Source organism: Sorex araneus, chromosome X (genome assembly GCF_027595985.1).
Source record: "Sorex araneus isolate mSorAra2 chromosome X, mSorAra2.pri, whole genome shotgun sequence".
Taxonomy (NCBI): domain Eukaryota; kingdom Metazoa; phylum Chordata; class Mammalia; order Eulipotyphla; family Soricidae; genus Sorex; species Sorex araneus.
Window position 1 is genome coordinate 150,406,499 of NC_073313.1, and position 27,857 is coordinate 150,434,355.

The 27,857-nt window shown below is 49.4% G+C and overlaps 2 protein-coding genes across 2 annotated transcripts; one reads left to right on the forward strand and one right to left on the reverse strand.

Moving 5' to 3' along the window:
- Nucleotides 1-15,447: 15,447 nt before the first annotated feature.
- Nucleotides 15,448-18,104, reverse strand: LOC129399710 (40-kDa huntingtin-associated protein-like). The gene has a single exon (XM_055120966.1). The coding sequence runs from the start codon at nt 17,460-17,462 to the stop codon at nt 16,200-16,202; it is 1,263 nt and encodes a 420-aa protein (XP_054976941.1). The 5' UTR covers nt 17,463-18,104; the 3' UTR covers nt 15,448-16,199.
- Nucleotides 18,105-18,622: 518 nt separating this feature from the next.
- On the forward strand, nt 18,623-19,267 carry LOC105943450 (putative uncharacterized protein ASB16-AS1). The gene has a single exon (XM_012935683.2). It carries the CDS (start codon nt 18,623-18,625, stop codon nt 19,265-19,267), a length of 645 nt encoding a protein of 214 aa, XP_012791137.2.
- The last annotated feature ends 8,590 nt before the right edge of the window (nt 19,268-27,857 follow it).

Consider the following 27,857-nt stretch of genomic DNA (forward strand, 5'->3'; position numbering starts at 1 on the left):
AGCAGTCAGCAGTTTTCTTAGGAAAAGGGTTTGATTACTGTTGAGACTTCAGTTAAACTGCTCCATAACAGTGCTACCTCGGCATACATTTGCGTGGCTAAAAGCCTGCCAGGACCTTGAATAGGTACTAGCTCTCCCTATAAGGCATACATAGAATCATACATAACTGTCACTTCCTGGTATGACTTCTCTGATAGTCTCTCTTGCCTCTCTCTGTGGTCCCCTTCAATAAGATTTCCACCAAGCTTACCCAACCCCCAGTCTTTCTGCACTTGGAAATGACCGATCTTGCCTCAGTCCCTGAGCACCCTCTGTAAACAACTTTGCCTATGGACCCAAATAAAGGCATATGCCCAAGGCTCTGCTACTCACTCTCTACCTCCTGGTGCCATGTGCCTCCTCCAGGGCCTGTGAGGGATAGACTTTTTTATCGTTTGTTTTTGTTCTGGGATCACACCCAGCGGTGCTCAGTGCTAACTTTTGGTGCTGGGCTCAGGGATCATTCCTGGTGGGGTTGAGGGGACCACAGACAGTCCCGAGCCCCACCAGGAGTGAGACTGAACTCGGCCCAGTTGTGTGCAAGGCAATATCTCAAGCTTTGTACTATTGCTCCTGCCCGGTGATAAACATTTTTATTTAACTTTCCCTTGAAGGTCTTTGCTGAACCTTGACTCATTGTCCCACATTGTACCCAGAGCTCCATTTAACAAATGTTAATTTAATAAAAGTGATGACAACAAAAATGGGACAGTATCAATGTTGACAGTACTGCCAACCCAGGAACTTTCCTGGGTTGCTACAGCCTTTCTGCATCTTAAATATGGGGGCAGATACACATATCTATCTATACACGTGCCACATTTATATAATTCGGCCTCCAAAAGAGATTAATTTTATCATATAATATAAAAATCAAAAACAAAAACTGGCATAATGCTTCGCAGTGCATAGAGTGCTATCCCTAATACTTTTTTTTTCTAACAACTGCATAGTATTCCATCGTGTAGATGTGCCAAAGTTTCTTTTATTTTTAAATTTATTTTATTCTTTAATTAGTGAATCACCATGAGGGTACAGATACAGATTCACACATTTTCGAGCTTGTTTTTTCCCTCATACAATGTTCGCAAACACATTCCTCCACCAGTGCCCACTCTCCACCACCAATAAACCCAGTATCCTCCCCACCCCCCAATCCCATCTCCCCACCACCCCACCCTGCCTCTGTGGCAGGGCATTCCCTTTTGTTCTCTCTCTCCAAATTACTTTGCAAATTCTACTTGGGAGACAACTATACTTTTTTTTTTCCCCCTGTCCCCATAATTATATATTTTTTAAAAGACAACTGTTATTAACTGCATATACATATGTGGATAGCATATAGATACAGACATCCATATATATCCACTCATATATAGTTCTGTTACCGACTGGATTCCATGGGACGTCAAAAGACCGCGTGGCCGCCCACCTATGAGATGGTCAGACTTCTTCGTCAAAACCCTGAACGAACGGTTTGAGGTTCTTTGTGTTCCTGGAGCGAGCAGATACCATTGGGCTGCACTAGCACGTGACAGGGATGAATGGAGACGTTACTGGCGCCCACTCGAGCAAATCAAAGATCAACGGGATGACAAGTGATACAAATGATATATATAGCTGACTGAGTCACTGTTGTGAAGCTTTTCAAATGTAAATGTATTAATGATTCTTTGGCTCAAAATGGAGATTAAAACGGAGTGCCAGCAGCAGATTTCTCTGACTAGCCGGTCTCCCCCTTCCGAAGTTCTGGTCTTACAGATTGTGGAGGTGAGATACACATCAGATACATAATTTTTCTGGCATGGATAAAAGGAGACATCTAGCTACATGTGAAAGGAAGACTATCATATCTAGCATCCAAAGTAATCTCCTATTCTGCAGATTCAGACAATACATGTTTGTGGGAAGGCACCAGTATTGAGGCTTATAAAAATATCTTTCTCTCCCAGCCAGTGTGCCTGTTGATGTGAAAGCCAGGCTGTGTAGGCTATGCTTTTTGTGTTTGTATTTGGGTCATTCCCAGTGGTGCTTAGAGACTACTCCCTGGTAGGTGCTGGGGACTGGGCATTGTGTCAAGGGCACATGGGAGACCATGTGGTTGGTGGAATCAAAGCCAGGAGCCCTGTATTCAAAGCCTGTGTGTCACTCCGTATGTTCTCTCAGAACCCTGTGTCTGCTATCCTTGATTCCTTATTTCTTGCGCCAGCATTTTCAACATGATAGTGAGAGGTGGGGGGATGGGCACGTGGGGGATGGCAGAACTCACCTAGGTGTGTGGCATTTCTTTTATATCTTATATCAAAACTCTGCAGCCTTCAACTAGGCAGTTTCCCAGAGCAAAGACATCTCTAATGAGAGGGAGAATGGGGGGGAAACCGGTCACACCTCCTGGTCCTGGTGCTTCACCTCTTCACTAACCAAGCTCTCTGGGAGTCACACCCATCAGTCTTGGGGCTCACACCCTCCTGACTCTGCTGCTATAAGCAAGTCCTTGAGCGCGCAGCTTTGGGCTTTAAGGCAGGTGTGCTAGGGCGCTGAACGCTCCTCAGAGTCCCCAGAGGGACAGAATCTTAAGGATGTGATTTCTGCATTGGTTTGGTGGTTTCTGGAATTGGTTCTCGAGCCTGATTTTATTTTAAAGACACCCGTGGCCCAGCAGGAGAGAGCACACAGTGCGTGCCATGATGTGGCAATAGAGAGGCAGAAACTCCCACCATGGACAGCAGTATTCAGTGAGGCAAGGTGCTGCCTGACTGCGTTCAGGATAATTCACGGCCTTCTGGTCAAATGAATGAGCATCACGAGTCGGCCGCTTAATGTCACTGGGCAAAGTGGGGAAGGGAAGGATGATCTCAGGGCCAGAAATTCCCGGCTCAAGCATTGCATCAGTGACCGGAAGGCTTCCATGTCGCCCCTGAAAGAGGCCTTTGTCTGCCGGAGCTGTGGCGTTTTCTGAGATCCCAGCCACAGAACCGTGCCGCGCATTCAGGTGTGTGTGTGGGGGGGGGGGGGGGGGGGGGGAGGTCGGTGTCTGTGTGTCTGTGTCTGTGTCTGTACCTGTGTCGGTGTGTTTCTGGGTCTGTGTGTCTGTGTGTGCGTGTGCATGCATGTGCGTGTAAATTAGAATGAACTAGACCAGCAGAACCCAAAAAGCAAAGTGCAAAGTGTGACCTCTAAGGAGATGTCGTACACTCCAGACGAACGAGGAGCTTATGCAGCCAAATCCAGAGACGATACGTGGAGAGGGATATTAAGGGTGTAGTGGAGTGAGTCATGGTGGAAAGGGCCTCATGGAGAATCAGGCCTAATTTAGATGCGGCCAGTCCGCCGGAATTCCGCATTTAAGGAGAAACATTGGGGATTAGAAAAGGCCTCTAATAGAGTTTCCCAAAGTAGACAATACTGACCCCGGTGGTGGGAGGGTGACAGAGTGGTGGGACTGGGAGGGGGCGGTGCACTAGACATCGAAGATGTGGGGGCACTTACTGTTTGCTTGCTTAAGGGAAGTATATTTCCAGAGGTGCTCTGTGATTTCTCTTCTAAAAAGAGGGCGATGGGCCAGATATGTTTGGGAACCTGTGCTCTGCCAGCATATTTGGTTGGTTGGCTGAAATGGGCCTAATGGAGACCCACAGTAAATTAACTTGAGATGCCAGGCACGGCTTGGAGGGAGGGCTTGAGAAGCTGAAGGAGATTGGCCTATGAGGGCAGAATTATCACTTTTAACTTAAAACCCATGCTTCTATCAGTCTTTATAATTTATTTCTCATCCTCTCTGATCTAGAGAACACCAATTTCACCACGACTGTGGGAAACAGATGGGTGAAGGGAGCCTCAGGATCTTTTCTGGAGGAGACACACCCAATGGTACTCAGGGGTCACTTCTGTCCGAACTTGGGGTGGGGGATGCATGTGATGCCGGGGATCAGACCCAGGGCTCCAGCATGCACAGTCTGCACTCCAGCCCTTCCAGCTATGCCCCTGGTCCAGCCTTGGAATCTTTGGGAAGCTATATGATCACCCTTGTCTATAGGCCAAAACTCACTGTGGGATTATCTACCACTTATTCAGGACATGTAAAGGCACTGTATCCTGAGGTGTCAGGGGCCTAGTGGAAAAGCACAATAACTAGTAGCAGAGTCAAAGTTGCGATAAAAATGTTCTGGCTTAGAGGCCTAGCCATGGTGGCTGGTTGATCACAATGTTCTAGACATGGGATAGATAGGAAATTGTATCATGTAGCTAGGACTACCATGAAAAATTTCCTATAGATTGGATGACTCACACAACGGAGATGGATTTCCGCACAATTCTGATGGCTAGACGCCTACAACCAAGGTGAGAGAGAGCAGGGTTTCTCTGGCCTGAGGGCGCTCTCCTTGGCTTGAAGAAGGCTGCCATTTGCCTATGTCTGCATCAGGTCTCTCTTTCCTCTTTCTCTCCCTCTCCCTATCTCTCTCTCTCTCTCTCTCTCTCTCTCTCTGTATAGTGTCTCTTTGTTTTCTGGTTTTTTTCTTCCTCTTCTTATAAGGACAACCATCATGTTAGCTTTGGGTCTCACCCTATGACCTTACTTGACCTCCATTACTTTTTCAAAGACCTTCTTCTCCAAATGTAGTCACACTGGGGTTGTTAGGGCTACAACCTATGAGTTTGGAGTTTGGGGCTGGAGAGCTCAGTGGTCCACGTGTGTAGCAGTTATCCCTGCATCTCATGCGCAAGCATCTGCAAATCAGGTCCAAGTCTCCTCTTGCTCTGTCAAGTGATCATAGAACTGGCCTGCATGGAGCCACAGGTGCATGCTGGGAGAGAGAGAGTGGTGGAATGGCCATGGGAGCTAATGGCATCTAGGCCAGCCCTCCATTGACCTCACTTGTGCCTCCCTAGGTTGTGTGGGCCTCATCTAGTCTGCACCTTACCTTTCTTAAACTGTGGGTCTCAATCCCATAAGTGGTCACATAACTGAATGTGGGGCTGGTAGAACTTTTAGAGACTTTTATGACTTATTTTTTTAATAAAAATTTTATTTTATTAAATCACCATGTGGAAGATTACAATGCTTTCAGGCTTAGGTCTCAGTTATACAATGCTGAAACAACCATCCGTTCACCAGCACCCATACACCACCACCAAGAAAAAAAAAAAAAAAACCACACACACAGACCTCCCATCCCACCCCCCCACCCCCCGCCTTGTAACTGATAAGTTTCATTTAACTTTCTGTTTACTTTGGTTAAATTCAATATTTCAACACAAACCTCACTATTGTTGTTAGGAGTACCCCACTAGATTCAGACCTATTGTGAAGACAAATGAGGTCGAAGACAAATGAATTTCCGTACTTTAACAACTAAGTCCAGGGAGATTTCTTCCAGATATTGGATCATTGCAGGCTTGAAAATCCAATCTGTAGTCGTCATAATATGGCGGATACCACGCCCTTCATCCCCGGAGAGAAAGAGGTGAGAGAGAGAGAGAGAGAGAGAGAGAGAGAGAGATAGAGAGAGAGAGAGAGAGAGAGAGAGAGAGAGAGAGAGAGAGAGAGAGAGAGAGAGAGAGAGAGAGAAATACCTTTCCCCTCCTGGGCGGGCACGGGGCCGAGGCTTAGTTTTCAGGCTGGAGACATTCTGTGGGGAGTTGCCCATGCCGAAATAGGTTTTGCTGGGTCTGGATTCACACTCGTGCAGCTGCGGAGAGGCCGCACATGCCTGCGGCCCCCGGGATCACATCTCGGCGGTGGGAGGGGCCGGTGCCTCCCACCGAGACTTTCATGACTTATTATTAGTAAATGTCTGATTTACACACCTAGCTTATATAACTGGGCTCATGTAAAAAATTCTCGGTAGAAGAAGGGACATGAGGGGGGAAAGCTGAAGAAGCCAAAGTATATATATATATTACTTCCACCAGGGTAAACACCAGCAGTGTTCTGCACAAAGGGAAAGGTTTGCTGGGACAGAGAATGCCCAATTCATGATGGGCAGGTCAAGTCACACAGTAGATTGGTGGACCAGGGCTGAGTGATTATTCTCCACAAAGTGCCAGAAACCACCCAAAAGTTACTTCTCTAATGCAAAGTGGTCCTTGGAAAATGATGGCAGGGTTCTGCTCCAAAGTCTCAAGGATCTGTGTTCCATTTCACTGACAAGACCCTTGCCAGCTGCATTTGGTGGCCATGATGAACAGGGATGTAAAAATCAAGTCAGTCGCTGCACACCAGGAACCATGGGAGGTGTTTCTTTGCTCAAGCAAAAACAAACAAACAAAAACAAAACAAAACAAAAACCAGCATCTGGTACAGGAGCTACCTTGCAAGTCTCCACCTGGCTCCACCTACAGGAACCCACTATCACTCTCCCGAACCTCTGTCTTCCGCTCACAACAAGTAGCAGAGCTGAATGAACAGATAGAGGGAATGACTACTCCTGCACTGTTCTAGTCCTTGACATTCCCACTAGTCCCTGAAATCCCACCCACATATTCCTACACCCAGTATTGCTCTTGGCTTACTATTTCCCTGGGTAGAAGCAATTCTATTGGCTTCCATGTGGCCTTTCCTACCCAAATAACGCTGGCTCTGCAGGTCAGGGGCCTACCCTTTTCTGTGTGTGTCCATTCTAATGATGTCTGTCTGGAGAGATAGTCACAGGACCAATTCAAGTGAGACCAAACAGGCACTGTATTCCGGAATTCTGCACCTTGCTGTAGCCTCAAAGCCAGTTGCTTTTCTCACCGCCTCCAAAGGAAAGGCTCAGCGACACATCCTTTGAGCACCATGTCTCAGAGGAATGCACATGGAGGGTTTTCAACTTGATATACGGAACTGGGCTTGAACAAGCTCGTACCAGGAGCCCAGTGCTGACTCCTCACTGACGTTTTCTCTCATTCAACTACTAAAACTCACCCCCCCATGCTGGAAATCCATCATGCTGGTAAGACATAGATCCCATGGAGATGAAGTGTGCTCTGTCCACTGAGCTGGTGCACCCTGGCTTCCTGTGTCTCCCCACCCCTGTATGCTCACCAGTCATTTCATGCCCACCTACGCCCCTCTAAACTTTTTCCCTAGTCTTATGCTCCAAGTGCCAGCCAGGACTCAATGCCCTGTGCTATCTCCCTTGTGCATAAGCCTACAGGCAATAAACTCAGCAAGGATATCTCCTGGGCCTCCTTGTCTTTTCTACTATGCCATGAGTCTGCTATGCACCCATGGAGAGATGGGGAGCAAATAAAACACTGTGAATGACCTACGTCCCAACTCTGACTGGTGAACCAGGGACCCAAGTGATGTGTAGGTCTTTAAGAATCAGTGTGAGTTCAGAGCCAATATTGACATTTTCTCTCATGCAAATATTAAAACTCACCCCCGGGCTGGAGGTAGTCCCAAATGTCTGTTTATTTCCTTTCCCCTGACTTTAAATTACACCAATAAAAACTAGGTATCTTTGGAGATGGCTGGGAGGAAGATTAGCAGCATACATACATTTGGGGGCATATACCCATGTCCTTGCTTGTGCATTCCCTGCCACCCTTCATTCAAGGGGCTCTGGACCTGTAAACTGATTTAAGCCTGGGACTTTGTAGAGGAACTGGGACTCTCTGTTTCTGTGCTCTAAAGTAGACTTTTATTTTTGGCTAGAACTAAAACTCTTTTTTTTTTGGGTCACACCCAGCGATGCACAGGGGTTGCTCCTGGCTCTGCACTCAGGAATTACCCCTGGCGGTGCTCAGGGGACCATGTGGGATGCTGGGAATCGAACCCGGGTCGGCCGCGTGCAAGGCAAACGCCCTACCCCCTGTGCTATCGCTCCAGCCCCAAGAACTAAAACTCTTATATGTTTACAGATGAGTAAGAGTTTAATAGGCTTCTATTATAGGGACTGACCTGATGCAGACATAGGCAAATGGCAGCCTTCTTCAAGCCAAGGAGAGCGCCCTCAGGCCAGAGAAACCCTGCTCTCTCTCACCTTGGTTGTAGGCGTCTAGCCATCAGAATTGTGCGGAAATCCATCTCCGTTGTGTGAGTCATCCAATCTATAGGAAATTTTTCATGGTAGTCCTAGCTACATGATACAATTTCCTATCTATCCCATGTCTAGAACATTGTGATCAACCAGCCACCATGGCTAGGCCTCTAAGCCAGAACATTTTTATCGCAACTTTGACTCTGCTACTAGTTATTGTGCTTTTCCACTAGGCCCCTGACACCTCAGGATACAGTGCCTTTACATGTCCTGAATAAGTGGTAGATAATCCCACAGTGAGTTTTGGCCTATAGACAAGGGTGATCATATAGCTTCCCAAAGATTCCAAGGCTGGACCAGGGGCATAGCTGGAAGGGCTGGAGTGCAGACTGTGCATGCTGGAGCCCTGGGTCTGATCCCCGGCATCACATGCATCCCCCACCCCAAGTTCGGACAGAAGTGACCCCTGAGTACCATTGGGTGTGTCTCCTCCAGAAAAGATCCTGAGGCTCCCTTCACCCATCTGTTTCCCACAGTCGTGGTGAAATTGGTGTTCTCTAGATCAGAGAGGATGAGAAATAAATTATAAAGACTGATAGAAGCATGGGTTTTAAGTTAAAAGTGATAATTCTGCCCTCATAGGCCAATCTCCTTCAGCTTCTCAAGCCCTCCCTCCAAGCCGTGCCTGGCATCTCAAGTTAATTTACTGTGGGTCTCCATTAGGCCCATTTCAGCCAACCAACCAAATATGCTGGCAGAGCACAGGTTCCCAAACATATCTGGCCCATCGCCCTCTTTTTAGAAGAGAAATCACAGAGCACCTCTGGAAATATACTTCCCTTAAGCAAGCAAACAGTAAGTGCCCCCACATCTTCGATGTCTAGTGCACCGCCCCCTCCCAGTCCCACCACTCTGTCACCCTCCCACCACCGGGGTCAGTATTGTCTACTTTGGGAAACTCTATTAGAGGCCTTTTCTAATCCCCAATGTTTCTCCTTAAATGCGGAATTCCGGCGGACTGGCCGCATCTAAATTAGGCCTGATTCTCCATGAGGCCCTTTCCACCATGACTCACTCCACTACACCCTTAATATCCCTCTCCACGTATCGTCTCTGGATTTGGCTGCATAAGCTCCTCGTTCGTCTGGAGTGTACGACATCTCCTTAGAGGTCACACTTTGCACTTTGCTTTTTGGGTTCTGCTGGTCTAGTTCATTCTAATTTACACGCACATGCATGCACACGCACACACAGACACACAGACCCAGAAACACACCGACACAGGTACAGACACAGACACAGACACACAGACACCGACCTCCCCCCCCCCCCCCCACACACACACCTGAATGCGCGGCACGGTTCTGTGGCTGGGATCTCAGAAAACGCCACAGCTCCGGCAGACAAAGGCCTCTTTCAGGGGCGACATGGAAGCCTTCCGGTCACTGATGCAATGCTTGAGCCGGGAATTTCTGGCCCTGAGATCATCCTTCCCTTCCCCACTTTGCCCAGTGACATTAAGCGGCCGACTCGTGATGCTCATTCATTTGACCAGAAGGCCGTGAATTATCCTGAACGCAGTCAGGCAGCACCTTGCCTCACTGAATACTGCTGTCCATGGTGGGGGTTTCTGCCTCTCTATTGCCACATCATGGCACGCACTGTGTGCTCTCTCCTGCTGGGCCACGGGTGTCTTTAAAATAAAATCAGGCTCGAGAACCAATTCCAGAAACCACCAAACCAATGCAGAAATCACATCCTTAAGATTCTGTCCCTCTGGGGACTCTGAGGAGCGTTCAGCGCCCTAGCACACCTGCCTTAAAGCCCAAAGCTGCGCGCTCAAGGACTTGCTTATAGCAGCAGAGTCAGGAGGGTGTGAGCCCCAAGACTGATGGGTGTGACTCCCAGAGAGCTTGGTTAGTGAAGAGGTGAAGCACCAGGACCAGGAGGTGTGACCGGTTTCCCCCCCATTCTCCCTCTCATTAGAGATGTCTTTGCTCTGGGAAACTGCCTAGTTGAAGGCTGCAGAGTTTTGATATAAGATATAAAAGAAATGCCACACACCTAGGTGAGTTCTGCCATCCCCCACGTGCCCATCCCCCCACCTCTCACTATCATGTTGAAAATGCTGGCGCAAGAAATAAGGAATCAAGGATAGCAGACACAGGGTTCTGAGAGAACATACGGAGTGACACACAGGCTTTGAATACAGGGCTCCTGGCTTTGATTCCACCAACCACATGGTCTCCCATGTGCCCTTGACACAATGCCCAGTCCCCAGCACCTACCAGGGAGTAGTCTCTAAGCACCACTGGGAATGACCCAAATACAAACACAAAAAGCATAGCCTACACAGCCTGGCTTTCACATCAACAGGCACACTGGCTGGGAGAGAAAGATATTTTTATAAGCCTCAATACTGGTGCCTTCCCACAAACATGTATTGTCTGAATCTGCAGAATAGGAGATTACTTTGGATGCTAGATATGATAGTCTTCCTTTCACATGTAGCTAGATGTCTCCTTTTATCCATGCCAGAAAAATTATGTATCTGATGTGTATCTCACCTCCACAATCTGTAAGACCAGAACTTCGGAAGGGGGAGACCGGCTAGTCAGAGAAATCTGCTGCTGGCACTCCGTTTTAATCTCCATTTTGAGCCAAAGAATCATTAATACATTTACATTTGAAAAGCTTCACAACAGTGACTCAGTCAGCTATATATATCATTTGTATCACTTGTCATCCCGTTGATCTTTGATTTGCTCGAGTGGGCGCCAGTAACGTCTCCATTCATCCCTGTCACGTGCTAGTGCAGCCCAATGGTATCTGCTCGCTCCAGGAACACAAAGAACCTCAAACCGTTCGTTCAGGGTTTTGACGAAGAAGTCTGACCATCTCATAGGTGGGCGGCCACGCGGTCTTTTGACGTCCCATGGAATCCAGTCGGTAACAGAACTATATATGAGTGGATATATATGGATGTCTGTATCTATATGCTATCCACATATGTATATGCAGTTAATAACAGTTGTCTTTTAAAAAATATATAATTATGGGGACAGGGGGAAAAAAAAAAGTATAGTTGTCTCCCAAGTAGAATTTGCAAAGTAATTTGGAGAGAGAGAACAAAAGGGAATGCCCTGCCACAGAGGCAGGGTGGGGTGGTGGGGAGATGGGATTGGGGGGTGGGGAGGATACTGGGTTTATTGGTGGTGGAGAGTGGGCACTGGTGGAGGAATGTGTTTGCGAACATTGTATGAGGGAAAAAACAAGCTCGAAAATGTGTGAATCTGTATCTGTACCCTCATGGTGATTCACTAATTAAAGAATAAAATAAATTTAAAAATAAAAGAAACTTTGGCACATCTACACGATGGAATACTATGCAGTTGTTAGAAAAAAAAAGTATTAGGGATAGCACTCTATGCACTGCGAAGCATTATGCCAGTTTTTGTTTTTGATTTTTATATTATATGATAAAATTAATCTCTTTTGGAGGCCGAATTATATAAATGTGGCACGTGTATAGATAGATATGTGTATCTGCCCCCATATTTAAGATGCAGAAAGGCTGTAGCAACCCAGGAAAGTTCCTGGGTTGGCAGTACTGTCAACATTGATACTGTCCCATTTTTGTTGTCATCACTTTTATTAAATTAACATTTGTTAAATGGAGCTCTGGGTACAATGTGGGACAATGAGTCAAGGTTCAGCAAAGACCTTCAAGGGAAAGTTAAATAAAAATGTTTATCACCGGGCAGGAGCAATAGTACAAAGCTTGAGATATTGCCTTGCACACAACTGGGCCGAGTTCAGTCTCACTCCTGGTGGGGCTCGGGACTGTCTGTGGTCCCCTCAACCCCACCAGGAATGATCCCTGAGCCCAGCACCAAAAGTTAGCACTGAGCACCGCTGGGTGTGATCCCAGAACAAAAACAAACGATAAAAAAGTCTATCCCTCACAGGCCCTGGAGGAGGCACATGGCACCAGGAGGTAGAGAGTGAGTAGCAGAGCCTTGGGCATATGCCTTTATTTGGGTCCATAGGCAAAGTTGTTTACAGAGGGTGCTCAGGGACTGAGGCAAGATCGGTCATTTCCAAGTGCAGAAAGACTGGGGGTTGGGTAAGCTTGGTGGAAATCTTATTGAAGGGGACCACAGAGAGAGGCAAGAGAGACTATCAGAGAAGTCATACCAGGAAGTGACAGTTATGTATGATTCTATGTATGCCTTATAGGGAGAGCTAGTACCTATTCAAGGTCCTGGCAGGCTTTTAGCCACGCAAATGTATGCCGAGGTAGCACTGTTATGGAGCAGTTTAACTGAAGTCTCAACAGTAATCAAACCCTTTTCCTAAGAAAACTGCTGACTGCTTAACTGCTGAGAACCACCGCTCTCTTCTCCATCTCTATAAAACTGCCCTTCCTAGTTGTTTGTCGTCGTCGTTGTCGTCTTTTGGACACATCCCAATGTCTCCTAGATTAGTTTTTACAGCGTATCAACTGTTGGGATTAGCTACCATTGCTTAACACACTGCTTTTTTGTCTCATTCAGACAGTTAGTTGCATCAACAGTTAAGTTTTATTTTCAAGTATCGTTCCATTACATGGATGTGCCATAGTTTTTTTAGCCGTTCGACTATCATAGGACATTTTGGTTGCTTTCTGGTTTGGGCAACTTTGAGTAAATCTTGTAAAAACATTCATGCATAGTGTTTCTTTTTTTAAGTAGGCATACATGTTTTTCTCTTGAGCACTGTTTCTCAACCATTTTCTGACCATGGCCCACTTCCGACCTTGCTTACTTCATGTGGCCCTCTTTTCCGACCATTTCTACCCCTTGTCTTGTCCTGGACCTCTGGCCATGCTACCTGTGCCCCCCTTTGAATACCTTGGGGGCCCACAGGGGGCCATATAGCTGCTCTAGAGTATCTTGGATCTGCGCCTCCGTGTTTAATTGAGTTTCTCTAACTTTATCATGTTTCATTGTCATGACTTCTCTCAGTTATTTATGTTACCATATCCAATTCTGTGTCTTTATTTTTGCCCTCTGGAGACGTGTCCTTTACTTTAGCAAATTCCATCTAATTTTTATAACGTTTGTATGATGAGGGTTTCTGCTTAAACAACTGTTTTCCTGCAGGTGGCACTGTGGCTTTAATGTTGGGATTCCATGTCTGCTTGCGGGGAGGGAGAGGGTGTGGGAGAATGATTCGAGTGAAAATCCTAAAAATTGGACCTGATTTGCAGATGGTTGCGCACGAGATGCAGGGACAACTCCTACACACGTGGACCACTGAGCTCTCCAGCCCCAGTGTGGCACATCTCTGAAGGGTACTGGTGAAGGAAAACCCTCTCCATAGGAAGAACACTGACAAGCACACTTTGTGGCTCACTTTGGTTGGAAGCTGAAGTGTCCAGGCCTCTGGTCACATATAAGACGCATGGATGATGGTCCACGGTTTGGCTGGATGGTCGGGGGTTTTGAAGGAACACAACTGGAAAATTGGTGACAAGAGCAGCTAAAGAAAGTTGTTTAGGATAGGCCTCTCTGAGTGGGAAACAAATGTGGTATCTGAGTTCCATGTGAATGCTCACCCCAGGGTGACCCCTGCTGAGGGGCATTTTCATCAAGTGGAAAGGAGGAACTTCTGGGGGGCGGGGGGCACCAGCAAGGAGCCTCCTTTCATAGTCACTAGTGTTCACCGGACAGGCTTCTGAACAAAGGGGCATGGCCTTACCATGTCTCCCTCCATCCTGGGGTGGTGAAGCTGCTGTCTTGATGGGACCCTGGAAAAAGTCATTTGAGGACTCAGTGATGGCATCACCCAGGGCCCACCCCTCGCAGAGCTGGCACAGGGCTCTCCACAAGGCTGCTTCAACGATGGCAGGCATTAGGGGGTCCAGCCATCATGGTGTGCGCACGGGAGTGAGCCAGACCCCTGGCCACTACCCCTAGTGATCCACTTAGCAAAAGGGTGGCTTCCTGTCCCCGAGACCCGATGCTATGCTGGCCCCAAGGTCTTCGTTCCAGAGGAAAGGTGCTTCCGCCAGGGCATATTACCATGGTTCTCTTGAGCTGGGAGTCTGCCAGGGGCTCCTCATGCCTCTGAGTCCACAGACAGAGGTGGGGGTTGGTTCCTGTGCTGGTTGGGGTGATAGGTGCTGACCACCGACCACCAAGGGGAAATGGGACAGATGCCCCACACCAAGGGATGACGGCATGGAAGCCCATATCTGAGCTGTAGAACGCTCTTAGGGGATCTCTTCCCATTACTTGCCATGGCTCGCAATTTACATAAATTAAATACTGCTACATCGGCCCAATTCAGGCAGGTCCACTAACAGTCAATAGCCTGGAGGAACGCAGATAGGGTCACCCTACCACCTAGAGAACCACAACCAGGAGAGGGGCTTGCGGAGGACCCATGGAAGAGATAGTAGAAGGTCATTAGGAATACCAGCTAAGATCAGAAACAAGGACTGTAATTGGCACGAACTCAGCATTATCTAAAGATGATCCCCTTTACCTGGTTCTACTGAGGTTTGGGGATGGCCAGAAGAGTAAACATTACCCAAGGAATTTGCAACCTCTACTGGGGAAGGACTCATGTCTAGGGTAGCACAGAGGAGAGTTGTATCCTCTTACATCTCTGCAGGTACTTTGGCTATCTTCATTTGGAGTGTGAAGTCTGTTTCAAGCATATGGCTGAGTTCATAAAGGGTGTGCTTAGGATGATCAATGTTCTGTGCCAAGTTGGCTAAGTCATGATACCCATGTATCTGGTCCAACCTCACCCTGGATGTTTCTGAGAAGGTGATTTTTTCAGTTGAGGTTGACATTTAAGTAAGTAGAGTTTAACCGAGTCAAGCAGCTAGTTGGCGAGCCTCATTGTGCTTGCAACTAGAGCAAATTCAACTTGTACACTGGTTTTGACCTTTAACTGCATCTCTTTCCGGGGAGTCCAGCCTCCTCCACTACCCAACAGAGTTTGGAGTTTGCCAACGTCCTCAGTCCCAGGGCCCAATTCCTTTATGGTCTGCCACCGCTACATGCCCCCCACCCCAGCCCCTTTGCCAGCGGACGCCCTCTGCAGTGCAGCTATCTGAGTCTAAGAGGGTAGGACTTAGACATCTCTGCACAGGCACAGCCCACATACAGAGCTTGCTGCTCCTCGATTTTAAATGAAAGACTGCATCTGAGAGCTGAAAGGGAACGGGCTCCGCTTCCTGCCTCCTGAGCAGCAGCAGACGAGCTGTGGCCGTCTTGCAGAGGAAGTCCAGCTGAGGCAACAAGAGCCTCAGGACAGCTTGCTCGGTCCTTAGGGCTGAGGCTGTCATGGCGTAAGCAACTGGAGGATTCGGGGCTAGGGAAAGAAAGAGGCCGGCGAAACACAGGGTGAGTTGGGGAAGCGCCAAGAGAGAGGAAGTACGCTGAGATCCAGTAAATCAGGTTGTATTTGAACAGAGCGGGGCAAAGGAAGGGCCTCACCATGGCACAAAGACAGAGGGACAACGGGAGTGGGGGGTGGGGAGGGGACGTGCGGAAGAAGAGGGGGATGAGGCGGCTCTCTGTTGCTTTGCACTGCTGCAGCCCGTGCAAAGAGCCTCGGCGTGCACTCGCTCTCGGCCGCATCTTTCCCTCGCACCCACCCACGGCGGAAGAGGTCTCTGGGAGAGCGGCCACTTGCAGCAGCTCTCGATTCCTCGGTCTGCAAGAGAGGTCGGGAGCAGGGGCACGGGGAGGGGGCAAGACGACACCAAGTCTGAGCACCGGCCCCAGAGTCCCCTACTGCCCCGCCCCCTCGATGGAGAGAAGGCAGGCAGGAGGGAGGGGGGGAGGGAGGCATGCCCAGGCAGGTTTGGTGAAGGGCACGGGGGAGGGGGGTTGTCAGATGCCCTGGCCTGAAGGAGCCACCAGGAGGGAGGGTGGGACGCCCGGGCGGGTTTGGGGAGGGGTACGGGGCAGACGGGGTGTTTCGGTGGCCTGTTGAGAAATGCCCTGGCCCGAGGGAGCCACCAGGAGAGCGAGGGAAGGACGCCCGGGCGGGTTTGGTGAGGGGCACGGGGGAGGGGGGTTGTCAGATGCCCTGGCCCGAGGGAGCCACCAGGAGAGCGAGGGAAGGACGCCCGGGTGGGTTTGGTGAGGGGCACGGGGTAGGCGGTGGGTTCTTTCGGCGGAGGCCGGTTCTTCAGATGCCCTGGCCCGAGGGGGAGACGGTCTCCTGCAGCAGGAGGTGGAGGAGGTGGTTCTGCTCGGCACTCAGCAGAGGCCACATGTCGGCCTGCAGCGACTTGACAGCTTCTGTGTCCTTCTCGTGGGTGGCCATGACCAGGGACTGGAGCAGCAGGAAGAGCTCTTCGGGCAGCTGGCCGCCGCTCTCCTGCCCATGCCCGTCAAACGCCTCCCAGGAGTATTTCTCCAGGGTGCGGGCGTGCTCCGGCAGGAGCTTGGCGGGCGGCGGCTGCAGGAGCAGCAGTAGCAGCACGCGGGACACCTCGCAGCGGACCAGCACGTCGGAGAAGGCGCCCAGCAGGGCGGGGGAGGGCGCGGCGGCTGCGGCGGCAGCCGTGACCGAGGAGGAGGCGGAGGTGGAGGCGGCTGCGGGCGGCGGCGGCAGAGGCGTTGCTGGCGGTGCGGCGGCCAGGGCCGAGCCGGGGCCGGGCGGGGGCGCGGGCGCGGGCCCGGCGGCGGCGGTGGGGGGCGGCGGCGGCGGCGGCGGACCCGGGCGACTGCCATACTCCCGCGCCAGGAGCTGCATGTGCGTGAAGACGGCCAGGGCACGGGTGTAGTCGCGCGCCAGCAGCAGGCAGGATGCGGCGTCGCCGAGCGCCTGCAGCGCGGCCAGGGGCAGCAGCGGCAGCTGCATGTGCGCGGCGCGCTGGTAGTGGCCGGCGGCGGCGGCCGGCTGGCCCAGGTCGCGCAGGGCGGCGGCCAGCTCGAGGCACAGGGCGGCGGCTGCGGCCGGCTGGCCCAGCTCGACGTGCAGGCGCACGGCGGCGCCCAGGGCGCTGGAGGCGGCCTGCAGCGGCTCGCCGTAGGCGGCGGGGCACACGAGGCGCTCGCGCGTGTCGCGCTCCTGCCGCAGGAAGAGGCGGGCGGCCTCGGTGAGCGCCAGCGCCTCCCCGGGGCCGTGGAAGAGCGCCTGCTGGCAGCGCGCCACGGCCAGCTGGCACCAGGCCGCGTAGGGCAGGCACTCCTGGGCGCGCAGCTCGCGGCCCAGCTGCGCGAACTGCTCGCCGGCCTCGGCCACGTTCGGCTTCCGCAGGAACCGCTTCTTCAGCTTGTTGGACACCTGGCGGTAGCGGGCCAGGAAGTCCCCGGTCTCCGGCACCGGGCCGGCGCCGCCACCGGCACCGGCGCCGCCACCGCCGGCGCCGCCGCCCAGGCCGCCGCCGCCGCCTAGGCCGCCCAGGCCGCCCAGGCCGCCCAGGCCGGCAGCGGACGCCGCCATGTTGGCCGCCGCCCTCTTCCGGGCTGGCGGACGTGCCCTCTGGCCCGGATGGGCGCCTGACGAACGCGCGGGCCGGCCACTCCCGAGTCCCTGCTCCCGTGGTCCCGCCCACCGACGGCCGATTGGCCGCGCTGATTGGCTGGTAGCGGGCGCGTGGCGGGCCGGCCCCCGGCGCGGCCGCGCCGCGGGCGTGGCTCCCGAGATCCGCCCCCGAATCCCCCCGTCCTCCCCCGCGCGGGCCCTAGCGGCCCGGAAAGGGCTGGGGAGCTCGGCGCTGCGCGGGCAGGGCCTGGGGCCTGGCCTGAGCCGAAGCTCGCCGCTGCCAGGACGCAGCCGCCTTCCCCGGTGGTGGAGGGCCGCTGCTGGTCTCCTAGAGAGCGGGGCCCAGCCGAACCCGGGCCCGTTTCCGCACGCTGGCCCCGCATCGCGCCTCAGCGTCTGACACACAGCCCCTGCCCCACCGACCTCGTGGGGCCCCGGCCCCGGGTGCCGCCCTGCGTCCCGCACTGGCCTTCCGCGCCTCCGCGGCCCAGTCAGGGCCCGAGCCCCACACCAACGAGGACCGCCTTCGGGGGGCTTGGCCTGGGCTCTGGGCGCCGAGCGAGCGCGGCATCTCCCTCATCCTCACCCGCAGCCAGGGCCGCCCCCCCTCCCCCCCCGCACCTCGTGCCTGGCCGGGGCCCCCAGGCAGCAGCCCCCGCCTCCTCGGCTCCTGACGCCCCCCCGCCCCCCGCGGCCCAGGGAACCTGACCACCTACAGCGGTCCCCAGCCGCGGCCCAGGGAACCGGGCCACCCCCAGTCACCCGCAGCCCAGGATATTCCAGGCAATCCGGGGGGAAGGCCCCCAGCTGTCGGCTCGCAGAGTGACCACAGCAGCACACACAGAGGCGTCTTTCAGCACTGTATCCGTTTTCAACAAACTTTGCAGGGGCACTGGAGTAGAAGGGCGAGGCGGTCCCCGAGTGCGGGTGCGAGTGGGGGTGCGGGGGAGGCTGAGCAGCTCCTAGCGGCCGGGGGGCCAGGGAGATGGTGCTGGAGCGCAGGAGGCCGCAGAGCAGGGAGTTGTTGTGGACTGCCATGTCCGCGAGCTGGGGGTAATGCGCCTGCAGCCCCTGTGCCGGGCCTCCTTGCTTGCCAGCTCCAGCACTTAGCAGTTCGGATGTCAGGTACTGGGTCGCGCCTGCCACGGCCCGGAGACTCGACGAGGCACGCTGGGAAGGCCCGACCCCACTCTATGTCTCACTGGCTGCTCGGGACGCCCAGGTCTGACGGCGCGAGTACTTGCGTGGAGATGCCTGTATCCTGGCGAGCACCCTCGGCCCCTCACTGGCTGGTGACAGGTGTCTCCTGGGGCGGGGCACTGGGCGACCGGTGGCCGGGGAACAGCTGTCTCAGGGCTCCGGGAAGGCAGCCGTCGACCACAACGCTGGGTTTCCCACCGGCCCACGGCGCCAATGGCCTGGGTGCGGGCCACCCGCCCACGAGGCCGCACCCACTCCCGCCATGCCGCTTCCTCGCTCGCTTGCCCCGGGACGCCCAGGGCCCCCGAAAAGGAAAGCCAGCCTCCAGCGGGTCGCCCCACGCACACTGCCCCTGCTGCGGAGGCCCTCGCACCCACCGCCCCGGAAAGCAGCCCCGTCTCACCCCGTGCTCCCCTCAGCCATCCCCGCGCTCCTCCTCCCACACGCGTCCCCGTCGCTTCCCTTCGGCTCCCCGTTGCCCCCAGAACTTTGCCTTCTGGGGAGATGGCGCCTTCGGGGAAGGGGGCATTGGCGCTCCGGAGCCCGTTGGTGTCCCTGTTTAGCCCTGGGGAGAGCAGGCCCGCTCATTTCCACAGCAGCTCCCTCGTGAGGCATTCCCAGCAGCCGTGTCCGTGGGCTCGCTCTCTCCCGTGTCTGGAGCGCAGCCTCACCCGAATGGCAATGTTCCATTGGTTTCCTTTGGTTTTCCTCGTGATAGACTTGTTCGTGTGCGCGTGAGGCAGCAGCTCTGGGTGGTTCTGATGGGCCTTTCCCTGGACGCTGGTCATGCCCAGCATCTTTTCCTGTGCCTCTGGCCACTTTGCAGATCTGTTTTGGACGAATGTCTCTTCAAGCGCTCTGCCTATTTTCAACCGGGCTGCCAGTGTTTGGGTAGTGAGTGGGCTGAATTCTTCAGTGTGTAAGGAAACGTCAGAATTTATCTGCACTTTAAATCAAAAGGACCTAACAGACATGTAGAACACGTTCCCTCAGAGCTGTAGAATAGTCTTCCTCAAGAGCAAATACAAAGCTCTCTAGTGTTGGTCCCATGTTATGTCAAAATGTAAGTCTTAGGAATTTTGGAATATTTTGCGTCTTTTATATCACTTTGCCGACAAAAATAGAAATAAGTACCATGAGGAAAACTGTAAAATTCACAAGTATTTGTAAATGAAACCTACACTTCCTTAACCACCTATGTATGGGTCAAAGAGGGAATAAAAGCTAAAAGAAGAGAAACAAAAATAACATCTTGAGATAAGCAAAATAGAAACGTAACAACATGTCAAAACTTATGGGATGTAGGAGGAGTTATGGGAAGGAAATCTATAGTAATAAACAGATGCTTAGAAACCTCGAACAGCCAAATCCTATTTCTAAGGTAATGGAAACAATTAAACGAGGCCTTGGTGACACAGAGATAGTGCAGGGGGTCAAGGAATTTGTCATACATGTGGCCAACACCAGTTCAATCCCTGTCACCACTAGGAGTGACCCCTGAATACAGGAGCCAGAAGAAAGACTTAAGCACCACTGCGTTTGGCACCCCATCCCCACCCCAAAAGAGACATGAAGAAATCTTGTTTTTAAATGTTTAAATTTATATTTATTGAATGTCCTCAATTCCCCTCCCCTGAGCTTGCCTCTATGGCTCTCTTCTCTCTCTCTCTCTCTCTCTCTCTCTCTCTCTCTCTCTCTCTCTCTCTCCCTCTTTCTCTCTCTCTCTCCCTCCCTCCCTCCCTTTCCTTGACATGGATCCTCCCTCCATCCCTCTCTTTCCTTGACATGGAGGAATCTTAAGTTCAAATTTCTAAGTCAAGAATTTAGTCTGAGGCCAGAGTGATAGGACAATGGATAGAGCATTTGCCTCACATGCGGCCACCCCTGGTTTGATTCCAGGAACCTCATATGGTCCCCCCGCCCGATCCAGCATTAGTGGTCCCTGAGCATAGAGCCAGGACTAAGCCCTGCCTGAGCACTGTTGGATGTGTCCCCTGAGCAAAAATATATATTTATTTAAAAACTTTTTTAAAAGGCTTAAGTTTTATTAAAGCACCCTGAGTTACAAAGTTATTCTCAGTTGAATTTTAGACATACAATACTGCGGCACCATTCCCATGGGTGGAGGGATGTTAGTTTTCATTAAGATCTCTCCACCGATGTTCCCATGTTCCCTCCCCTACTCCCCCCCACCCCTTCCAGCCTGCCCTCTTGACAGGCACCTTTCTCAGTCCAGTTATTAACAGTTTGGGTCTCCTGGTTTCAATGTTATTGACTCTGTGGTCTGGCTATTTGGCTCTATCCTTCCTTAACAACACCTTTGTACTCTAATCCCCTGACCTGGGACTCTTTGCTGCTCATCTGTCTCTTCTGCCCCTCTCCTCCACTCTTTCTTCTCCCTGTGCTCCGGAGCCAAGGTTGATCTGGGCATCCCCCTAAAGGGAAGAAAACACTGCATTTCCTCATCCACTTATTCTAAATACTGCAATATTTTACTTATTAATGCAGACACTTAAGCAGTATATATGATATTTTCTAATACAAAGCCAACATTCTCAGTCTTAGGATAAAACAGTGTACTCTCAAAGACCCATTCAGATTTTCCCATTTAAATTTTCTTAATTCTCTTCACTCTTACCAAATTTTACATTTGTAGGCTCTACCTAATTCCGTGTAAACTTCAAACTATATTGACAAATAATTTTTTTTAAGTTTCATTCATGACGGGGAAGATATCTTTAGTATCACAATGAGACCCAAATGCAAAATAAAATTTAATGCAATGTATTTTAGGCGGCAGAGTTGAGAACTTATTTATGTAAATGAGAATAGATATGAGAGGGTAGCAAATGATTTTAATTTATTTATTTACATAGGTTAAAACAATATAGCAGTCAATTATCACAAATTGACTTATTGATTTATTTTCTGATAATTCCATTTGCAGATCATTTAAGTGTTGTTGGAGCAAGCAATATGAAGTAAATTTGTTTTGTGCCTTCTGCTAAATGGACAGGCTGGGGATGGTTGGGAAGGCAATGGGATGTTGATGGAGGGAAGGGCACACGGGAGGTAGGATTGACATCAGTGTAGTGTATGCCTGAAACAACTGTTATTGTTAACAACTTTGTAAACCATGGCGTTTGTTTTGATAAAAGATATTTAAGTATATTTAAAAGTATTATAGGTCCAGGGGCTGGAGCGATAGCACAGCGGGTAGGGCATTTGCCTTGCACGCGGCCGACCCGGGTTCGAATCCCAGCATCCCATATGGTCCCCTGAGCATGGCCAGGGCTAATTCCTGAGTACAGAGCCAGGAGTAACTCCTGTATATCGTCGGGTGTGACCCAAAAAGAAAAAAAGTATTATATGTCCAGGTATCACAATAAAAATTATTTAAAAGGGGAGGGGCAGGGAGGTATACTTTGATCGGACAACATAAACTTCAAATTTAGGGGCCAGAGAGATAGTACAGTGGGTGGGGTGCTTGTCTTGCACGCGGCCAACCTGGGTTCAATCCCTGCATGCCGTATGGTTCCCCCAAACACCACCGGGAGTAATTTCTGAGTGCAGAACCAGCAATAACACCTGAGCACTGCCAGTGCAGCCCCAAACCCCAAAACACAACAACAGAAACACCCCAAACAGAAAATGAACAAAAAATAAAGCTTTGTAACTCTACATCTCACGGTGATCCGATAAAAATGAATTAAATAACAAATAATAAAACATTAAAAATTGTAAATGACTATAAAGTTCAGGGGTGGTCATTTCTTTTTCCTTTTTCTTTTATTCATTATGCTTCTTTGGGCCACACCCAGTGATGCTCGGGGTTAATCCTGGCTCTGCATTCAGGAATTATTCCTGGTGGTGCGTGGGTCACCATATGGGTTGCCACGGATCGAACCCCGGTCAACCGCCTGCACCACAAGTGCCCTACCCACTGTACTAACTATCACATTGGCCTCGGGGATGGTAGCTTCTTAGGGATCATGGAATCGATACATCAACTCCTAAACATATATGCACCTAATGATGGGACCATTAAAATATTGAAAACAAACTATAATAAACATCAAGGGAGACATTCAAAGCAAGAAGGTAGTAGGAGGAGACTTTGTTTTGGTTTGGGGGCCACACCTGGCGTTGCTCAGGAGTTACTCCTGGCTCTGGGCTCAGGAAGTACTCCTGAAGGTGCTTGGGGGACCATATGGGATGCCGGAAATCAAATTCTAGTTGTCCTCATGCAAGACAAGTACCCTATCTGCTGTACTGTCTCTCCGGTCCTAGAAGTAGGAGGCTTGAACACTCTATTATTGCTGGATAGACTCAACAAGGAAACACAGGCTGTTGGAATATAGCTCTAAATATTTTAGACCTGACTTTGGTTTTTCCTTTCTCCCTTGCTATAAAGACTTTAGCTTTATCTGGTAATAGTCTCTAAACAATTCTAGACTACATTGATATGTCCTGCTGCCCTTGCCACTAGGAGCTTAGGTATATCAGTCACGCCCATCAAGGTGCTTCCTGAGTCACTCCCATTCCTTTGCTTATCCGTAATCACTTCTATGCTCCCTTCCCCAACCAGTTACTCAGCTCTTCCCTTAATCAGACTCTGTTAATTTGTAAGGTCTGACCTTGCTAGAACAGTGAACTTGTATTGTAAGTTAATATTGACTTTCTCCTCTCCTTATGTCTTTTGAATAGTTTACTTTAAGACAATGTCCTTTTTGTATGGACAGAGAAAGACAGTTGTTAATATGCTTTGGTAACATGGGATTTAATTGGCTTCAAATATTATTCACTCCCAGGCATCTGCTTTCTCGACTTAAGCCTCAGCTGCCCTTACTTTCTAGCACTCCCAAAAGTAGGGTCTTGACAATGGTGCGTGCCCCATGTGCCCCCTTTCTTTCTTTTTTTTGTGTTTACACAACAGGCCTTGGAGGAAAAACTGAAAGAGAGGGGCCTGGCAGACATATATAGAGCCCTTCACCTTCCTCCCAAAAGTTGAGTACACATTCTTCACCAATACACAGGGGGGCACTCTCCAAGATTGACCACATTGCTAGGTCACAAAATCAGAAAGATAAAAATGGTCTCAACTCTCCTCTCAAACTGTGATGCTTTGAAAATGGAAATAAATCGTAGACAGAAACAAGAAAACACTAAAACAGGAAAGGGTCCACGTAAATAACAGCATGGCTTGAGCAGCTAGGAAAAAGATCAGTAGAGGGAACCAAAGCAGGCAAAAAAGGAGGAAATAATAAAATTTGTGCAGGAATCATGAGATGGAAACTAGAACAGCAATTCAAATGATAAAAAAATAGAGAGAAAAAAAAAACAATGGCTGGTTTTATTTTAAAAAGTAAACAATTTATTAGCGGTACTCAGAAAGAAATTTTGAAAGCGAGTAAACTGAAGCCTAAGTGGGAGGTGTCACAACAGATACGACAGAAATTCAAAAGATAATCAGGGATTACAATGAATATCTATACGGGACAAGGTTGGACACTCTAGAAGAGATGGATAAATTTTGGGTGCCTATAACCTTCCAAGGCTAAATAAAAAGGAAAGAGAGCACACAAACAGGCCAATTACTAACAAGGAAATTAAAGCAGTAATCAAAAATATCCCCTCCCCCAATAAAATTCCAGGCCCACGTGGGTTTACCAGCAAGTTCTTTCAAACCTTCTTTCAAAGAAGACCTGTTTTCAATATTTTTTCAGGCTCTTCCAGAAAACGGAAGAAACAGAAATCCTCCCAAGAGATTCATTGGGCAGGCATTACCTTGATGCCAAAAGCAGACAGAGACCACTATAAAAGGAAAGTATATGCCTATAACCCTGATAATACAGGTGCAAAGATCCTCAACAAAATATTAGCAGACCAAATCCAACACTACATCAAAAATATCATACCCCATGACCACGTAGCATTTATTCCAGAGACGAAAAGACTGTTTGATATATGCAAGTCAACATCATGCACCATGTCGATATGAGGAAAAATTAAAATCATATGATCAGATCAAAAGATGTAAAGAATGCACTTGACAAGATCAAACACTCATTCATGGTAAAAAACACCCAATAAAATAGGGCTTAAAGGAGCTTTCATTGATACAGTTAAAACCTTTTGCCATGAACCCACAGGGAACATTGCATGACTAAATGGTGAAAAACTGAATGCCTTCCCTTTATCATCAGGCACAAGACAAAACTTTCCATTCTCACTACGCTGTTCAGCATCGTATTGGAAGCACTTTTCATAACAATTAGTCAAGAAATAGATATTAAGGGCATCCACATTGGAAAATAGAAAGGAAAATTATCACTGAAGGTGATACGATGTTAGAAAACGCCAAATGCGCTACAAATGAACCCTCCGATGAACAACAAACTTATGCAATAAATAGGCCAAAAAATCAACACACAGAAACCCATGACATTTCTGTATTCAAACAATGAACTTGAAGAGAGAAATTTAACTGAAAGAATTACACACAGAAAATTATAAGTTGTTGCTGAAAGAAATAAAAGACTCAAGGAAATGGATACACATCTGCTGCCCATGGATTGAAAGGATGCGTATTGTTAAAACGGCAATCCTACCAAAAGCACTATAGAGATACAGTGCAGCCCCAATAAAAATACCTAAGATAAGTGGGATTTATCCCAGGGTGCAAGGATGGTTCAACATACACAAATAAAGTGACATAATAGACCTCTTTTAAAAACTAAATATGAAAATAATAAAAATCCTATCAGGTGATTCAGAGAAAGCTTTCAACAAGATCAAACAACCATCCTCAATAAAAGCCCTCAACAAAAGAGGGGTGGAAGGAACTTTACTCAAGTTAGTGATGGCCATAATAGCAACAGCAACAGTGTCAAAAACACCGCAGCATTTTTTTCAATGGCGAAAAACCTCTGAGATCAGGCCTAAGACAAGGATGGCTACTGTCTCCCCTTTTATTCAATGTAATATTAAAAGTTCTAGCAACAACAATCAGGCTGGAAAAAGAATCCAATGTGTTTTAAATTGGGGAAGATTAAGTCCCTGGGCGCTGGAGCAACACTACAACGGGTAGGGCGCATGCCTCGCACATGGCTGACCTGGGTTCGATCCTCGAGACCACATATGGTCCCCTGAGCCCCTCCAGGGGTTACCCTTCAGTGTATATCCGCAGAAAATCCCTGAGCATGACTGGGTGTGACCCCCCGCCTCCCACAAAAGAAGTCACGGTTTGCATATGATGCGAATATATACATAAGAGACCCTAAAGAGTCCACAAAAATAGCTCCTGAAACAACAAACCGATACAGCAATGTAGCAGGCTACAAATTCAACACATGCAAATCTCTCACATCCCTATATGAGAACAATGAATTAGAAGAGAAAATGATCATAGGGTCTAGTCTATTCAAAATGGTCTGAAAACATCAACTATATGGGGTCAAGTTAACCAAAGGGATGAGAGATTTATACCACGAAAACTATAAGAAAAAGGTAGAAGACATTAGGAACTCCATGTTCATGGATTGGAAGAATTAATAGAGTCAAAATGACCATCCTACCTGAATTATTACATAGACGACTCAATGCTTCCCTCGTCCAAATTCAGGCAACATTCTTCAAAGATGCAGAACTAAAAATAATGAAGTTTGCACAGAACACTAAAACACCCCAAATAGTCAAAGCCACACTGAAAAGTAAAAAACTGGGTGGTATCTTATTACCTAACTCGTAACTGTAAAAAATCATAAGCATGCGCGTGGAAGGGGGTGACGTGTATGTGTTGTTTGTGTGCTCTTGGGGCAGCTCTCTCTCTCTCTTTCCCCGTTCGTGTTCAGTGCTCTCGAGCTGCTGTGTATGGACCGGATCGCGATGGGGGATGGCTCCTCCTTGTGTGTGCTTTGCTTCTGTGTGTGCCTCTGTGCTCTCTTCTGTCTGTCTCTCTATCTCTGTCCCTGTAATCTCTCCTCTGGTCTCTTCTGACCTCTCTCTGTCTGTCCTCTCTCCTTTAGTCTCTTCCAATCTCTCTTCTTCCGATCTCTCTCCGGAGCCCCTCTGCTTCTCTCTGTAGAGCCCCACTCGTTCTCACTTCTGACTTAGACTCTGACCGTGATTCTCACTCTACTTCTGACTCTGACTCTGATTCTCACTCTACTTCTGACTCTGACTCTGATTCTCAATCACGTTGTGCTCTCTCTTTCCCCTGCTTCTGACTCTGATGACTCCCTGAATCTCTTTCGCTTTGTGCTCTGTTTCTGTGTCTTCTCCCTGCTTCTGTGTCTTCTGTCTGCTTCTGCGTATTCTGCTTCTGCTCTGCTTCTCTTCCAGTCTTAGTTTATATAGCAGTAGCATAGGGTGGTGACACGAAGGTGGCCTGAACATTAACAAATCAACAAAGAGGGGTAAGACCACTCCTCCAGGAGATTAACAAAATCTCATCTAAGGAGATTACTCCAGATTACTAGGAGATCCGCTCAAGGGCAGGATCCCATCCAGGTTGTGTCGCTTTCTTCTTTCCTCAGCTAGTAATCCACTTAAATAGTTATAGTAAATTTACTTCTAATATTTCTAGCAAGGTCATTCTGTATGAGCACAGTAAGAGATATAGCAAACTTAAAGTTAGGTTCTTTCTGAGGACATCTCACTATATATTCCAGACCACAGTCCTCAGGCCAGGTTAGTCTTCCTAACCCCAGCAGGGTCCTAGTCTCATCGTTACTTTTGGATCATGGCAGCGTTTGTCTATGACCATGCTCTCAACTTATAGTTGAGTATTGTGGTGCTTTGGCCAGGCCCATTTCTCACAGCTTGCCCGGGGTCCATTTTGTCCCTCGTCGGGACCCTGCTTTTGGGGTGCTAGGAACTAAGGGCAACTGAGTTGAGAAAGCAGATGCACAGGAGTAAATACTATTGGAGTCAATCAGCTCCCAAATTAAAAAGCATAATATTAATGGTCTTCATGTGTCCATACAGAAATGACATTGCTTTAAGGTAAACTAAGTTCCCTGCAGCAATGCTAAAAGGACAAGCCGAATGTTATCCTACAGTAACTATATTATAAAACTCTAGTGATCATACAGCATGCTACTGAAATAGGATTAATTTTCTGACTGATGGTTTAACATCGAGGACCCAAAG